Genomic DNA, 18,688 nt, shown 5'->3' on the forward strand with positions numbered 1-18,688 from the left:
GGTTTAACAGTAAATTGCTAACAGCTGATGTGGCAAATTCACATAGTTGGACCATACTGTTGTGTTATATGATTGCTTTTAAAATAACTGTGAGTGTATAAGCAATCTTTTTATTCAATGGGGTGCCCTATCTTAATTTTTTTTTTGCTGCAGTTGATATATCATTATGGCATAGAATGTGGCTGAAAGTATAGTAGCAAAACAAAAGCATATATTCAAACATTAATGAAGAAGAAACAATATGAAAGACCTAGCCTGATAACATGAACTTCTATTCATTCTAGTATATGCATGCATTATAAAAACTGTGTATAATGTGAAGTACTATCAAAATTTAAAATTTGATAAATCGTTTAACAAAGAAAATTATTGGAAAAGTAATAATAAAACAAGCTATTAAAAGAGCATGTGAAAATCAAAACATTAAGAGATACCTTATGGAAAAATAATGAAAATAAAAACATAAAATAAGAACAAAGCTGGATGTTTGGTGTGATTTTTTAGCTATGCCAACAAAATATGTGTATACTTTTGATATTTCTTTTTTTGAATGCCTATTTTCAATTCTGCTGATGATTAGTTTGTTTCAGTAGATGAGAATGAGTGATACCTCATTCTGCGTGATATTCATCATATTTGCTGACCTGGTTGACCGAGTGGTTAGCATATACAGGGTGTTCGGGATAAATTTGACAGTTTCGTAAGGAAAAAGAAAATCTTCTTTGTATCTATTAAATTTAATGAATTGACAAAAAAACATTACAGGCAGAGTTAATTACAATACTATCAACAAGATTTACTCAAAATAACCACCATTAGCATCGATCACAGCTTCAATTCTGCTTCGGAACCTCGAACAAGCTGATGCTACAGTCTCCCTGGGAAGGGCCGCAAAAACTGTTTTAATTTTATCCATTAACTGGGCTTTTGTATTACTGGAAGTGCGATTGGTGTCTTTTTCAACTGCGCCCCATACAAAATAATCCATGGGGTTAAGGTCTGGGGAGTTTGGAGGCCAAACATTTGGACTGGTGAAGTCGTAGAAATTTTCAGACAACCATTTTTGACTTTTCCCAGAGGTGTGGCAAGGGCCGAATCCTGCTGCCATACATACGGCCTACCATTGGCTACCCTTGTTATCCAGGGCTTGACTACAGTTAGCAACTCCACGAACAAAGCCCGAATTCCAATGCCAGGGTTCTTCAACACCTGTTCCTGCAGATTTGCGAGGAATTCTGCTGTACGAACGCAATCAGATCGTCTGCTAGGGATCTTTCTTCTTGCTACATCCTCGTAGTCACCATTGCAAGTCTCTAGTTCATGCCTGATTGTTTTTACTGTATTCAGGGAGCATTGGGCAGCAGTCGTAATATCCTTATTTTGATGGCGGGCACGAATCATCATGATACAAGTTATTCTCTTCCATGATTCAGGTGGGTTCCAGCTATCCATCCTTTCTGACATCTTGTATATGAATGAAGAAGGGTCCAAACTTTTAAATGAAGAGAAGTGTGTGTTAATACATGTAACTTACGGAAAAATATAATTAATTATAAATATGTCAAATTTATCCCGAACACCCTGTATATCTGCCCTCCAACCAGCAGGCTGCGGGTTCAAATCCAACCATTAGCATGGATGTTTGTGATTGTTTTTAGGTGGAAATTTCATTGCCCAGCGTGGACCGCTGCTCTGCTTATTGGAAGTGTGAAGTGGCTTGAAAAAGTTCCATATTTGGTCTCTAGAGAAGTGTTTCACACTATGTAAAAAAATAAAATTTAGAAAATCCTTAGCACATCCACAGTACCAATGTACTATAAGTTTGCATGTAACCTTTTATGGGTGGAAGCCACGTTTAAAATAAAGAAATAAAAATACAATTGCACCCTCATTTTTTGTGTAGAGTTCAGGCCTGTAAGTACAGAATACAGTTTGGCTGGTTACATTCTAAATTGCTCACCTACCCTTCTTCATTAAGTATCCAGATGAATATCTGATAATGGTCCATCATGAGTAGGTGAGGATTGAAAATTGGGTCAGAAGTGCTGATCATTTGTCTGCATTATTACAGTGGAGGGTCAATGATCTAGCTTTGTGCCTAAAAATAACCTCTCTATTTCCTGTATACAAGTAGCAGAATAATGTGACAATATTGTGGATTACCAATTATTATAATAAATGTATTAGGTTGGTTATCGGCCTCACCTCTCTCGCATTCAAAGCGCCAGTACGTGCCGTTGCAGGTTCTTATGCATTTACTAACAAGCGAGAGCGGCGAGCACTCCGATTCTGATCTGTGCACTGCTTTGAATAATAGGCTATATCTTCGGGAATTTTTTTGAATTTCTTGATAAAAAGTTAGGAACAGATTTTTAAAAGTACATACTTTCAGAAAATAATATTAAAAAATCGATTTTTTTGATCCTCTAAATAGTACTGCCTCCTTAAAACTATCAAAAACTTACAAATTAGCAAAAAGAAAATGCCATAGAGGAGAAACCTGATGTGATAGAGAAAAATGGGTTTGATATTTGAAATCAGCGCACCCAAATTAGTAAAAAACAAGTGTCAGATCATAATCAGCAGGAAAAAAAATTTTTTTTTGTTGGCAGTTGTTATCGAACGAGCATCCAAAATGGCCATTGATATCATATTTAGAAAATATCTTTGTGGGTACTTATAATGTTAGCAACATTAACAAGACCAGTTTGACTTTTACTGAAGTCTCATCATGAAATCAGAAACAAAGAGATAAGGTGAGCTGCATAAAAGTCAAAACTGGTCTTGATAATTCAAGTACCATAAAGATATTTTCCGAATATGAACTTTTTCTTAGCTTATGTTTAATATAAGAATGAAGCGAACATGATTTTGTCGAATTGACCTGCTACATTTTTTACTTTTAGTGCAACATTTAGTACTTTTTAATTAAAGATTGATTTCATAGAAGAGCTTGATCGCATTTGTAGAGTATGTCTGCATATTTTGATTATTGATTACAAGTATCCCTCGTTATATGCGATTTCACTTTATGCTTTTTTGCTATAACGTGCTTTTAAAAAGTAAATTTTAAAAATCGCAACCGGTAGCAATTTCGCAGTCCGCTGTGTGTTTTCACGTGACTTTGTGTGCACGCTGCTTTGACAAGGCAGCATCCTGCTGCATGTCAGTCTCACAGGTGTAGAACTAGTAAGCTCCATTGTTGGAATTTTCTGCAATGCAAACATTATGAGAAAAAAAGGTAATTGTGATCAAAATATTTCCAAGACTAAAAAACAGAGAAAAGCTATAACACCGGAGGAAAAATTAGAAGTTATAAAGAGGTATGAACGTAATGAGCACACAGTCAACATATAGCTACAGGAATTTCAGAATCAACTTTAAGAACAATAAGAAATCAAGCAGAGAAAATAAAAGAAAGTTGTAAAAGTATGACGAGAATGTCGACAACTAAGATAACACAGATAAGGGCACCAATTATGGAGAAATTGGAAAGGATGTTGGCCCAATGTATTGAACATGAAAAGCAACGTGCTGTTCCGTTATCCACCTTGATTATCCAGGCTAAAGCGAAAAGTTTGTTTGATGATTTGAATGCAATAGATCCTGATCCTAAAGTGCAATCTTTTGCTGCAAGTGCTGGGTGGTTTGAACGTTTCAAGGTGCCACATTGATTCCATAATCTCAAGTTGACTGGCGAGGCTGTGGGAGCTGATGTTGCTGCTGAGAACTTTCCAGCAAAATTTCTAAGTAAAAGTGAGCTTGCCAACTCAAGACATGACATACTTAAAATGGCAAAATCTGTTGGATTTGAGAATGTAGATGAGACAAATGTGGATGAACTGCTCGAGTCCCACTCATCAGAGCTCACTAATGAACATCTTCTGAAAATGGAAAACAACATGAATGATGAAAGTCAGGAGCCCTTTGTTGCTGAGCCCATCAAACAGCTTTCAACAAAACAAATGACATTATGGAAAAATGTCATTTGTTATGAAAAAAAAAACAGACTGAATTTTTTAAATACATTGACAGTGCCATCAGATTAATTGAAGAAAATGATCCTAATGAGACTAGACACACCAAAGTTGCAAGAGAAATTCAGAATTCTTTGACTTGCTACAAAGAACTTCATACAGAGAGGAAGAATGCTGCCTGTCAGCTGCATCTTGAATGTTTCATTAAAAAGTTGAAGATCATCAGCTTATCATCCCAGGGACTTCAAGAGAGTGATGATCTGGACTCACCAGACCCAGTCCATTCATTATCTGATTGAAGACTTTCAGAAGTATGTAGTGTTTAGATGTTTATGACATTGTTAATTAAATTCATTCATTCAAATTTCTTTTGCTTACCTGTGTAAAGTTTTCTTTTTTTTTTTTTTTTTTCTTTTTATCCTTCTGAAGAAACTCCTATCTCTATCTCACCCATGCTAAATTCAGCTCACTTTACGTGATTTCGTGTTGCGCAATTATTTCATAGAACCAATGAATCGTGTAAAGCGAGGGACACGTATTTATTTTTGTGTGCATATTTACATATCATAATATTGATTTGTCTTGTTAAATCAGATGACAAGAAAGAAGAAATATGGACAGATAGTGGAAGTGGAGATGCCCCAGAAGAAGAAGAACCTGTTGTGTATTATGATAAAAGCAAGTCATTTTTTGATAACATTAGTTGTGAAGCCTTAGAAAGAAGCAAAGGGTGAGTGGTTTCTTTCAAAAATGTAACTATATCATAATTTGTATTGTTTTCAGAATAATTATTGAAATTTATAGAAATATGTTTTGAAAATTATCCTCCTGTAGTTTGCTTTCATTGCATATGTAGGGACTAACAGAACAGTTTGTTATAGCAGAAGGTTTACTAATGAATTTCTTTACTAATTTTGTGGATGCTATAAGGATTTGAACAGTTCTTTTTCAGGTAATTTGTTATAGCAAGTGACCACTACAGATGACTCACAATATAACAAACTACTAAAAAAAAAACCATCTTTAAATGCAAAATGTTGAAATTCACTATAATAAACTATTCCTGTGGTCACATTTTATGACAGAAATAATTCTTTGTTACATTCAGAATTATTTAAAATGATTGTTACTCTTTAACATATCTATTATAAAAAGAAAAACAAGACCTTGGAAGAAAAGTATTGCATTTGCTGGTGTGTGTTCATGTTAGGAATATATATATATATATATATATATATATATATATATATATATATATATATATATGTGTGTGTGTGTGTGTGATTAGTACTATTAACTCGGGGTTGGGATATGTTCATTTTTCTAAATTAACTGACTTAAAACCCGAGAATTATAACACAATGACATTTATTTGAAAAAACGCAACATGTTTCGTCAAGAATGACTTCATCAGGCAATAAGAACATAGAAAGATATTAAAAGACACGAAATTAACATTGACACACTCTAAAGCTATACAATTATAAAGCCATAATATTCGACTGTAAATTAGAGTTATTATGAGCTTGAACTACAGTCCGAGTTAAAGTTCTATTGTTGTACACCTGTGCGTGTGTGGAATCACGCGATCTCCAGTATCTAATAGTAGAGTTGAAAGAGTCAGCCAAATTATAGCTAAGATTGTTATTCATGTGAAAAGGGTCCAAGGTGATTTCTTTTGACTCGACAATGCGGCGCTCTACTTCATCATGGGAGATGTGTAGGTTTGAAGTTGATGGCCAGTTTATTTCATGTTGGTGGCTTTCGTTGCTCGTGTTTATTGAAAACAGGACATGGCTTGACGGAGCAGTTGCTCTGGTTATAGCAGAAGGTTTGCTCTATATATATATATATATATATATATATATATATAGTGTCAAATTAGATTGTAGTGAGATCATCAAATTAATTTCATTAAAGTCATTATGGTTGAACACTGGCTATAATGACAAACTATCAAAAACGTTTTAACCAGGCTTAATACTGTTAGCTATTCTAAAGGAAATCCACTATGGCAGGACATGACAAGGAATTATATTCTTGTTTTAATCCTGTACCCAAGTTTAAGCATAACTTCACGACTAGCTCTGTTCTATATAGAGTCATGTATGGAAAATGTGACTTCTACATTGAGTCTATATACAAGTCGACTAGCCATGAAGTTACTTCATGCTTATCCTCACATTTCAGTGAATTTAATTTCTTGTCAACTATGGTGTATGCATTGTAACCGAGTGAAAAAACTATCCACAAATGTTTCTCATCCCGAGTATTTGACATTAAGGTGATACGCTTTTTTTTGCTACTTGTATATTGAAAATATGACTACTGGCAGTGATGAGACCTTAATATAGGTTGAAACCAGTCTGAGTACTGACCCTTCCCATTCTTACTTGTACAGAGTAATTATAGAGAAAGCAATTATACAGAGAGAGAAAATGGTTTAAATGATGAAAAAAAATGAGGAATTATTTGTAAGGAGTGAGATCGCACGGTTATGCGGAGTAATACACAGTGTGAAGCTGCATTTGGAGCACCTGCAAAACTCTTTCCAGAGTGCTAACGGAAATAAGTAAGTGTTTGAAAGGAAAAATAAGCGTGAGAGTGGGAGAATTTCAGAAATGAAGGAAAGAGTGTTGTACGGTGACTCGTTATTAAGAGGTGTGATAGATGAGAGTTTAACTAAATCGTACTTACCGGGTGCAAAATTTAAGGATGTAAGTGAGAGTATTAGAGCGCAAAAACAGAGGGTGAAAGAATTGATAGTTGTGGCAGGTACGGATGAATTGAAAGGAGATAAATTTTTTATGAGAGAGGATTTGAAAGTATTGTTAAAGGTAGCGAAAGAAAAGAGTGACAGAGTTAGGATGGTGAGTCTGTCGCGGTACGACAGAGAGGAGTTTAGAAGGAGGGCCATAATCGCAAATGACTCTATGCGCAGGTTATGCAGACGGTGTCGTGTGGAATTTGTGGACGTGTGGAATGAGTTTGATGGGCGAAAGGATTATACAAGATGGATGGTCTGCATTTGAATGGATTTGTTGTGCAGACTCTGGAAAAAGTGTTGCCGAATGAAGTGAAAATGGACGTACAGAACCAGGGAAACTGAAACTACTAAGGAGGGGGGGAAGTGGATATGCGGACATCAGTGAGACAGTTGAGTGTACCCGAGCCAGTACTAAAGATAAGTAATCGAATTAATAATAAATCAATAATAATTAATTAAATCAATATTTAATCAATAATAATTAATTAAATCAAATTAATCAATAATAAATTAATAATAATAATAAATCAGAGAGATTCTTCTTAGAGGCGACAGAAGCCCTAAAACACACCCCAAATCTCAACAAATATGGCTGTATTAACTTGCCGAAGATCTGGGAGACAGTCATATTAAGGAAAAACTAGCACTTTTCTAGGACTCTAGCAATATATGATAGCGTTTTTTTTTTTTTTTTTTTTTTTTTTTTTTTTTTTTTTTTTTTTTCAGATAGAGGGCGCCAAAATCAGGACTCTAGTCTTTGTGTTGCTGCTACAATTTTGTTAATGTACACCATGTTGTTTTAGTCTCGCGTATTGTGACAGACAGTGTTTTTGTGCTCTGAAGATGCTGGTTATAATACCAGCGAAATATCAGCATCAAGTTAATAAATTAATTATTTACTTAGTTTCTGTGTTCTATTATACCGTTAAAATAATAAACAACAAGTAATCGAAATTGGATAGTTAGAATAACGCATCAAGATAGGGGTGGGACAAAGGGACGGACCTCTGCATTTCATGTATACTAATGCCAGGAGTATTAGGAACAAGAAGGAAGAATTTTTGGCCTTGGTTGGCTCTTCCTGGCCACAGGTTATTGGCATTAATGAAACATGGCTGATGGAAGAGGATATAGTTAGTGGGATAGGATGTGTAGGTTAAAGTTAGGAGGGACAGAGAGAATAAAATGGGGGGAGGAGTGTTATTGATGATAGCTGATGAACTGCAGCCAAGGAGAATTGAAGTTGTATTGCAGGATAGTGAAAAGAGCTCATTTGAGGCTATTCTGTGTGAGATTGTGACTAGCAGAACAAAATATACAGGTGGGTGCTGCTATAGACCAGGTGATGGAATAGATGGTGGAGATAGTATGCATAAACAAATTGATGAAATGAGTGGAGGAGGGTAATTATTATGGGGGATTTCAACTATGGTAACATTGATTGGAAGGAGGAGAGGACAAATGTGAGGAAGGAACTGGATTTTATTCATTTATTAAGGGATAACTATCTGAGACAGCATGTAATAGAAAATACTAGGGGTTTGAGAATGCTTGACCTAGTAATAGCATCTGAGAATTTGACTGTAACGAGTTGCCACCTATTGGTGAGAGTGATCATAAGGTACTTGACCTAGGAGGTGGCTAAAGGTGTGGAATTTTCGATTCATCATCTCATCTCATCCGATTGGTAATGGATTGAGTCCACTAAGAAGAAAGGTTCTCCACTTATTGCAATCTTTAGCCATCACAGTCATGACTCTATAGCTGGGTAGATGTGAATGTTCTTTCAGACTTTATCCAATACTTCTTGGCTGCCTCTAGGTCTTTTTCTTCCTAAATATCCTTTCAGAGCTAAATATGGGGGTCTATGAGGGGCCATTCTCCGAATATGACCAAACCATCTCAGTTGATGCTTAATGATTGTGTATTATATTATCTGGGAAGTTTAAATCTGTTCTGACTTGATCATTAGTCTTGTGTTGCATCCAGTGGGTGTTATTAGTTTTTCTGAGGCATTTCATTTCAAATGCTTGAAGTTTCTTGATTGGTTGTTGAATTAATCTCCAGGCTTCTGAAGCATAAGTAGCCGTTGGAATAATAATTGTTTTATATAATTTTAGACTTGTTGGGATTTTTTTATTTTTCCATATTTTGTTTAGTTTATTCATGTTGGTCCAACCTAGGTTTATCCTGTGTTTTACTGTTTCCATATTGTTGAGGTTACTAGATATAAGACTGCCAAGATAAACATATTTATTAACTTGTTCCAGCAGGTGATTTTCAAGATTTATAGAAATATTTTCTTCTTCTTTACCTATCTTCATTATTTTTGTTTTATGAAGATTTATTTTCATACCATAAGTTTTACAAGAGTCATTTAAAATATTAATAGTTTTTTCTAGCTGTGGTTTAGAATCTGCTAAAATAATGATATCATCCGTGTATTTTATGTGATTAATGTTGGTACCATTGATTTTTACACCTGGTTCATCAGCTATGGTTTTACAGACTTCTTCTAGGAAGATGATCAAGAGTTAAGGGTGAGAGAGGGCATCCCTGCATTACACCTTTCTAGACTGAAATTCTCGGTTTTAATGTTGTTTGTGTTAGCACAAGCTTTGGTGAGACACCATAATAATTGGTAATAAATGTTAAAATATCAGAATCCATTTTTATGTTTTTTAGGATAGTAATCAATTTGTTTCTGTTAACTGAATCAAAGGCTTGCTTAAAATCTATAAAACAACAGTATATGGGCAGGTTGTATTCCCAATATTTTTCTGCTATATTATTAATGGTGAAAATATGGTCTATAGTGGATCTATGTGGCATGAATCCTGCTTGGTTTTCCTCTATGATTTTTTTCTGTAAGCACCTGTGTTCTCTTTTGTATAATTCGAATGAATAGTTTATAACCCAAGAGTGTTATGGGTCTATAATTTTCACATATTCTTTTGTCTCCTTTTTTGTGAATTGGTATAATAATTCCTGTTTTCCAGTCAGTTGGAATTACTCCAGTATAAAGAATTTGATGAAATAAATTCATTAAGCAATTAATGGCTTCCTTGCCACCATATTTCCATAGTTCTATAGATATTTCATCTTTACCTGTAGCTTTTGAAAGTTTCATTTGGTTTATTGCATTTATAATTTCTTCTGAGGTTATGGGTGGTGCCTTTTCATATATCATCTTTTCTGTTATACCTTCCTCCTCCTGTTCTTTTTGATAGTAGTCCTTCCAAATTCTTTTAATATTTTGTATTGACCCAGTTTCTAGATTATTTTTATATTTCATTGTTAATGGTTTATCTTTATAGATCTTAGTTAATTCTTTGATAATTTTCTATACCGTTTTATTATCATTTCTTTTATTAGCTTCTTTGCACAGTTTTTTGTTTTTGTTAATCAAAAGTTGTATTTTGCCTGAGTCTCTTTTACTGCACCATTCATAAAATATTCGAACCAAAGCGGGGGTGATAAATAAGTTAAATATACTCGGCCAGTATAAATATTAAGGAGAAATAGTTGAGGGTTGATTTATCTTCAATTCTTGAACTAATTCAGATATAGAGTGGCGCAGTCTATAAATATAAATTTTCTCTATATTTGTATTAGAAATCAACTAGCAGCTATTTTTTAGGTTAAGAACATTGTAATAACTAAATGTCGGATCCAAGGTAAAGATTTAGAAGAAGTAGGATCCAACATTATATTACAAGAAATGGGGGGGAAATGGAAACACTGAACTTTTGGGTCATGTTATCAGTAGTTGATATGTAGGTGTACTCCCAACATTCCTAAGGATGTGCATATAAAGGCAAATGGAGGCCTGACACCATTTATTGCATATTAGTGGAATCCACAGATGACTTCAGTGACTTTGAAAGTGGCGTTATTGTTGAAGCCAGGCTGGCATGTGCATTTGTAACCAGAACAGCTTCAATTACACATGTTAGTAGAGAAACAGTCTCTAAGGTTATGTCAGCATGGCAGTCAACAGGTCAGACATCATCAGTGAAATGCAATAATGGATGGAAGCATTTACTGCAAGAGAGAGACATTTGAGCATTAATGCACTGTACCACAAATAGGCAGGCTACTACTGGTTAGTTGTGTGAAAAATTCAACACTAGTCGTGAGAAACCCATTTCAACAAAAACTCTATGCCGGGAACTACACAGAATTAGGTATCATGGTCATCTTGCCTAACACAAGCCTTTGATCATTTCCATCAATGCATGTCATCATGTCCAGTGGAGGGATGTGATATGGTCCAATGAATCCACATTCATACTTTTTTTCTACACACAGGTGAATATAAATGTGGCATCAGCCAAAGGAAGCTTTCCCCAGCCAGAGTGCTTCCAGCTGTGAAATGTTTTGGGGATTCTGTAATGGTCTGGGATACACTTTCCTGGCTTGGGTTTGAGTCCACTTGTATTGGGAGGCAAAGTGAATGCAGCGTGTTATCTTTCAATCATAAGTGACTGTCTTTATCCCATATTGACATGCTTTTCTCCTAAGTAGCCAGCCATGTTTCAACAGGATAATGTTTCCATTCATTGAGCAAATGTGATCACACAGTAGTTTGCAGAACATGACAGTAAGGTGTCTGTCCACCTTGGCCACCCAATCACCAGACTTAAATCCTATAGCACATTTATGGGACAATTTAGAGCGAACTCTCGGGCAGTATTTCCCACCTCCGAAGAACAAAGGCGAATTGATCCAGTTTCTGTCTGATGGGCGGTGTAAAATGCCTCCTATTGAGTTCCACGCACTGTCAATCTCTCCCTCGAAGAATACAGGCTATACTAGATGCCTATTGTTGACCAATGCCATATTAATTGAAATGTGTCACTGTTTCCATTTTTATGGAAACAGTGACACATTACATTATTTCATTATTATTCAGTTTTAAGAGGAATCAGTTTATGTCAGCTGTCCATTAAAGTCTCTTTTTTCCCCTTCATGATTCAGCTTTACTAGATGGTAAGATAGCTCTGTTCTTCCCCTCCTTGTGTGCCGAGTTCATTTATGCACACTAACTGTTCATCACCTGTGCCTCCCTCTGTTAAAGCAGCTGAAACATTTAATATCCTTTTTAAATCTTGTAAGTTTTTCATATGATAACATAAGCTAGTGCAGATTACCATTTACAAAGTTACTGGAAGTTTCAGATTGTTTTTGAATTTAGTAGTACAGATATTTGCTACACACATTTATTATTATTATATGGGCACCTCCATGGAGTCTGAAGACTTATCGCGAGAGGCCCAATCTATGCACACAATCTCTCATACCTCTCCTTTGAATCCGTTAGCAATAAAGCACTCGTAACTGACTCTGTTATCCATTCCACTCAATCACAACTCTATGCACACAATCTCTCATACCTCTCCTTTGAATCCGTTAGCAATAAAGCACTCGTAACTGACTCTGTTATCCATTCCACTCAATCACAACTCTCCAAGCAAAAATTCTAGTCCTCACATCCTTACTAACTACATCTTTATTCGACTTCCAGGTATGACCCCTTGTTCTGGTCCCTCTAGCCAAGTGCTGAAACATTTCACCTGCATCTATCCTATAAAATCATTGGCAATGCCTTTGGTTAGGCTCTTTAAGTCTCAGCTCTGGTAGAGTTCCATGGGGTATTCTGTCAGATCCCTTTGCAAAATCCTACAAAATCATTATCTACACATTCTAATTCTCTTTTCATCCAATTTTTCTAGTACTTTTCCCACCACACCTGAGATACTGATTGGTCTATAATTTGTTACTGCAGTCTTAATATCTGCATTATGCAAAGAATTATTTTGCAGTCTTTCCACTCCCTTGGAACTCTACCAGAGCTGAGACTTAATTAAAGAGCCTAGTCAAAGTCATTGCCAATTCTCTTGCACGTTCTTGCAAAACTCTAGCTGATATTCCATCTAATCCCACAGTTGTATTTACATTGAGATTCTGCAATATCCTAAGAATCTCCAATTCAGTCTTCTCTGTTTCCAGTGTCTGTCACATAGGTTAAAGCAGTAACCTCACTAGGAAGATATATGCTTGCAAAGTGATCACTCAGTAATTCAACTATTTTATCTGCTTCTGTCTCCTCTTGACCATCATCGCTCATTAAGGTTAATCTTCCATAGTCATTCTTCCTCTTACTGGCAGCATAATGAAAGTGCTCTTTGGGATTTCCTTTGGCCTGTTTGGCTAGATTCTTCTAATAATCTGATTTAACCTTCCTTTGTCATTCTGGTCATCTTTCTTTTTATATACCCTCCACAGAATTTTCTTCTGCAGCTCGTGTTCAATGATATTACTCATCCATCTTACTCCTACCTGATTAACCCTCCTTACCCTAGGTATACAATTTAAGACTGCTTCCTCTAGATGACCCTTAACTATATCCCATGCACTACTAACATCATTATCCTGCAGTGTTTTATGCCATTGCACAGATTTAAGCCTCTTCCTAAGCTTGTCATAATTACCTGTCTTGTTTACCTCGAACGAAAAAATTAGAATAATTGAAGAAAATGTGTTGAATGATTTGCAATTCCAATTTATTGCATAGAAAATAATTATTACCAAATATGAATTAGCATCATCTAAATCTATGTACTTTGTAGATTATGTAACCATATAAACACACAAAAATGTAATATAAATTATAAGAAAACTGTTATTTGAAAACATTAACAAAATTAGAATAATTTCTAACATGGTTCAAAATATTAAAATATATATTCCAAATTTTTCCGATTGGTTTTGAGGAGAGCATATGTTTCTGTTGCTGTGGAACTGACTCGTGTTTGAGGAATCGTTTGTGCATGGATTTCAGTTAATCATTTGCTAAGGCTAAGAAATTTCGTATGGTGTCGCTACACAAAGGAGGCCAAACTCAGCAGTTTATAGCTAAAGGATTGAAATGTTCTCAAGCAAGCATGAGTAGAGTATTGAAACAGTATTGTAATAACCAAAGTTTTCAAAATAATCGCTGCAGTAGTGGTCAAAAGGTAATAACTACATCAAGAGATGAAAGGAAATTGAAAAATATCATGAAGAAAAACCACTTCTGAAATGTAAGGTATTTTCACAGGAGATGGAAAGAACTTGGATGAATGTGTCTAAATCTACAACATTGAGACAACTTCATAAATTGGGTTTTAAATATGTGTGCCTAAGATGAAGTCACTTATGACTTCCATGTAAAAGGCAGCTAGAATGTAGCCAAACGCTGTTGTGAGGTCAAGAGGACTAGGGAGAAGGTACTTTTTAGCAATGAAAGTATGTTTTGTGTGTCCCATGGTCATCAAGGGATACATGTTTGGTGTCTTAAGCAAGAAACATTTGACAAAGAATGCATGAAGTGTTCGGTGAAATTTGTAACCTCTGTCATGGTATGGGCTTGTATGACTGCAGAGGGTCAAGGTAGGTTGTGTGTTGTATACAAAAGAGTTGATTTCAAAGTGTACCAAGAAAGTTTTGAACACTTGATGTTAGTGGCATCAGAAGATTTATGTGGTGTGATTTCCTTTTTCAGCAAGATTCAGCTTCTTGTCACATTTCCAAGATTACTACTAGGTGGCTCAAAGAAATGTCTTCAAGAAGTTACCCCAAGAGACAATAATGAACTTGTTTCTAGTCTGCAGACCATGTGGACATGCCTTGATATAAAAAAAAAAGACTATGAACCACTAGTAAATAATATGCCCAACCGTTTACAAACAGTCATAAAAGCTAAGGGGAGATGCAACAAAGAACTAATTATCAGGTTGTTTCCCTTTGACTGTAATTTTTGTGCATTTATTTTTGCATTATTCTAATATTTTGAACCACGTTAAAAATTATTCTAATTGTGTTAATGTTTTCAAGTAGCAGTTTTCTTATAATTTATATTACATTTTTTATGCTAATTCATATTTGGTAATAATTATTTTCAGTGCAATTAGGATTGCAAATCATTCATATTTTCTTTGATTTATTCTATTAAATAATCTATTAAATTTTTTAATATTTTTTATTGTTCATTTATTTATTTTATTTATTTATTTATTTATTTATTTTGATTCGGAGGTGTATGCAACTGCGTCCATTAAGAAAATTGTCTCTAGTAAGAGCCCGTTAAAGTTGAAATTCACATAAATTATTATTATTCAGGCCTCCATGGAGTCAAAAGACTCATCCTTGGAGGTCGTTTTTAGGAAACACAAAGTTTATCATACCACTCCTTGAACTTATTGACCATTCCTGCTCTAACCTCTCTTTCAGGCAATGCATTCCATGGTTCGACTACCCTCCATGCAAAGAAACCACTCCTCACCCTCTTGCTCACAGTTTCCTTTTGTAACTTCCGGGGATGGCCCCTTGTCATCACTCCTTCCCGCTGTTCGATCAAGCGAAAGAACTCCCCAATGTCTACCCTGTAGCTACCTCTCAACAGTTTAAAAGAGTCTCGATCATATCACCTCTCCTTCTATCCACCAAACTCTGCAGTCCATATTCCCTCAGTCGATCCTCGTAACTGACATTGTACACTCCTGAAACCATCTTTGTTATATGCCTCTGTACCCTTTCGACAGTTAATTTATCCCCTTCAAATCCTGGGGACCAAATCTGAGAACAGTATTCTAAGTGTGGTGTGATCAGGGTCTTATACAACGGAATGATAACTCTTTTACTACAGGTTAGTGTCCTCAGTATTGCAGAAATCCTCTGGGTTACCTTCACCACCTTTGCAATATGCTCCCTGAATTTCAGTTTTCTATCAATCATCATTCCCAGATCTCTTGTCTCTCCTACTTCCTCCAGTATAGCTCCTCCAATCGAGTATGCATCCTCCCATTTATGGTTCCCAAACTTCAAGACTTTACCTTTGCTGCATTAAACTGACATCCTCATTCATTTGCCCATTTGTCTAGTTTATTCAAATGATTCTCTCAAATATCATTCAAGGAGTTATTTTCGACAAACACCTTATCATCACCATTAACTAAGAGAAATTTCAGTCAAGATGGTGAGATAAGACTTTGATGCTTTCTTTAAATAAACATTAGAAATTATAGTATTCGTGATGGAGTAAGTGTTTCAGACCATAGGATATTGTAGTCTGTATTTATTCCATGTTTGGTGCAAGGCAGATTTCCTCTTGGTGATATAAGACTGGTGTTATTGAATTCTTTTTGACATCTTCCTGACATCTACCAAGTTCCACAAGGAACTTGGTATGTCAGGAAGTGTAAGAGGGGAATAGATGGGAATCACCATGATAGTTTGTTGACTGGAATAAATGTAACCACTAGATTGTACTTCTTAAGAATTCCATAAATATAGATGATGATTTTGCAGTCAGGCCTCACAAAGAAAAGACACATTACTTACCTTTCTAGCAAGCATAAACACACTACATCCAAGAATTAATTTTACTATTGGGGGGGGGGGACATTATCCTTCTTGTACATCATTCTCCTCTGCTCATCATCATCATCAGGTGAACGAATTACCTTCGTTTATCGAAAACCTACCTTCACTGGACGCTATGTTCAACAGCAGTAGTCAGTGGCTACAACCTCATATATAACAGATAAAATACTATATTCCACTATTCCCAAACACTCGAGACCATTGCACAAATAATCAGATTCCTAATATGTGCCCTCAATATGTTGATGTTAAGAGTGTGGATTAAGTGATTAAGCCCATCTGTGGTGAGGTTCAAATAACTCTATGTGAGTCTGTTGGTAATAATATTTGTTTCATTCCTTTCTTTATGTAAAGTATATTTTTACATAATTAAAAAAAAAAAATCAGAATTATGAAGTGTGCTTATAGTATGTTCTTTATGTTGCACATATTAAAGTAGTGGCTATATTACTAGAAATATTCAGCGCCACGACTGGAGGCAAGAAAGAAAACTAAATGCAGAAACATTTGGAGTATCAGCAAGCAATTGGATGAGACGTAATGCATGGCGTGGTCGAGGGGGATTTCGTGGACGAGGTAGTGGCGGAAGAGGTGGTCGAGGTAATACTTCATGGCCCAGAGGTGCTAGAGGAGGTGATCGGCAGAGTAAGAGTTTTTTTTTTATATATTATATACTTTTTAAGTTTTACTTTTCAAAGTTAAATTAATTTTCTTGTATGTATCTGTGCAGTTGAATCACATCACAGTTGACATGCAGTTCACTATAGGTGAAAGTATACTTATTTTTAATCCTAAACTAGTTCTCGGCAATAAAAATCACCATTTAATAGTTTATTCCCTTTCTCTCTCTCTCTCTCTCTCTCTCTCATAGATATATATATATATATATATATATATATATATATAACTTCATTCCCAACAATCAGTGGACCTCTTCTGGTTGATTCCTCTTCTTAAGTATTTCACTTAGTTCTGCATTATGGATCAAAACTAAAAATACTTTGTTATTCATCTTTTCATCTGGTATTCAATTACAGTCAACTCACACAAGTACACTGCTGTGCTTAAAAAAAATTCATTACAACAAACTCTCCATAAAATTTTCTGTAGTGCCCAGGAGTTTTCTATAGTGAGAGTTAACTGTATATTCCAGCTAAAAGTAATCATTTATTTTCAACAAATATATGTACTCGGCAAAATTTCATGTAAATTATCAGCGTGACCTTTATGGCAAACTACTGATTTCCATTTTGGTCTCTTGTACTGACTGTGTAAACAGCTGATGAGAAAACATAAATCTAACCAAAAACTTATTTCATGAAGTCATTCATAGTACATTCTTGTTTACTTTTTATTGACTCAATCTTTGTCTCTTGATATTAGACAAAGATTGAGTATAAAGACAAATAACATAAAATAGTATTAAACCACACACAAGAAACTATTTTAGCTTGACTAGTTTCATAAAAAAATACAAGCAAAGTAATAACATTTAGCATTTTTAGTGAAGAATATTTGATAACATTTAAACAATGGAAAGCTCACTGTTAAGAAATTCACTATTGCACTGGCTGCTGGTTTATGGGTTGCTGTATACTACTGGAAGATGCAAGTGGGTCGTGATGAATTAAGGAGGACCAGATTTGATGTAAAATCATGCTTTGTTTTTTGTTACACCATAGAGGATACTTCATTATTTCAGCTAAATCCTTGACTGCTTGAGTAAAAGTGGTAATCAATGTGGAGCATTTCAGTTTGTTGCCATTCTAGTAGATATTTTGTATCTGTTGTATGTGCTGCTAGCCCAGATTTGTGTTTTCTTTCATTCTCAGTGTCCTTGTTGTGTTCCGATCATCATATATCAACAGATCTGCCAGTTTGTCCTATGTAGTACAGCACGCACCTGCAGCTGATCTTTTAGATACCTGTTTTTTTAATTGGTGAATGTGATGGTTTAGGAGGTTTTAGATGATTGGAGATTTTTTATTGATTGGGTAGAAAGTGACTTTTAGGTTTTTTTGACGAAGTAATCTTGCTATTTTATTTATGATTTTGTATATATGGGAGAATTACTGCTCCTTTATATTCTTGGTTTATTTGTTCTTCTGTGGTTTAGGAGGTTGAGATAGAATTTTTTTGACTAATGTTCTGTTGTAGCCATTTGATGAAGGGATGATTTTACATTAAATCTGATCTTATTTAATCCATGTATCTACCAGCAGTATTCAGCATAACAGCAAATGCACGCTTTCCATTGTCTAAACATTTCAAATATTTTTCACTAGAAATGTTAACTGTTATTACTTTGCTTGTAGTTTTTTTCACAAAGCTTATGAATAAAACAGTTTCTTTATTTTTTGTGTGTGGTTCTTCATCATCATCGAATTCCTGACATTATTGCCCTTGGGGCAATAATGTCATCATCAATAATGATGCAGCAGATGAGTGCCGGCTGCATTAATTCAACTTAAGCCCATCTTTAAGAGGAGACTCAACCCATCCTAAGGTGCGGATGAGA

General features: G+C 35.2%; 1 protein-coding gene across 2 annotated transcripts in view; it reads left to right on the forward strand.

Annotated features, from left to right (window-relative positions):
• The window catches only part of tral (LSM14 family protein trailer hitch), a 210,000-nt gene that overhangs the window by 157,204 nt on the left and 34,108 nt on the right, over window positions 1–18,688 (forward strand). For both annotated transcript variants that reach the window (XM_090398355.1, XM_090398356.1), the window contains exons 6-7: window positions 4,572–4,707; window positions 16,625–16,815. In XM_090398355.1, the coding sequence (XP_090254481.1) occupies window positions 4,572–4,707; window positions 16,625–16,815 (327 nt within the window). The remainder of the gene's footprint in view (window positions 1–4,571; window positions 4,708–16,624; window positions 16,816–18,688) is intronic.

Source organism: Typopeltis vanoorti, chromosome 9 (assembly GCF_054136105.1).
Source record: "Typopeltis vanoorti isolate ZY-2024b chromosome 9, IOZ_Tvanoo_1.0, whole genome shotgun sequence".
In the NCBI taxonomy this organism is placed as follows: domain Eukaryota; kingdom Metazoa; phylum Arthropoda; class Arachnida; order Uropygi; family Thelyphonidae; genus Typopeltis; species Typopeltis vanoorti.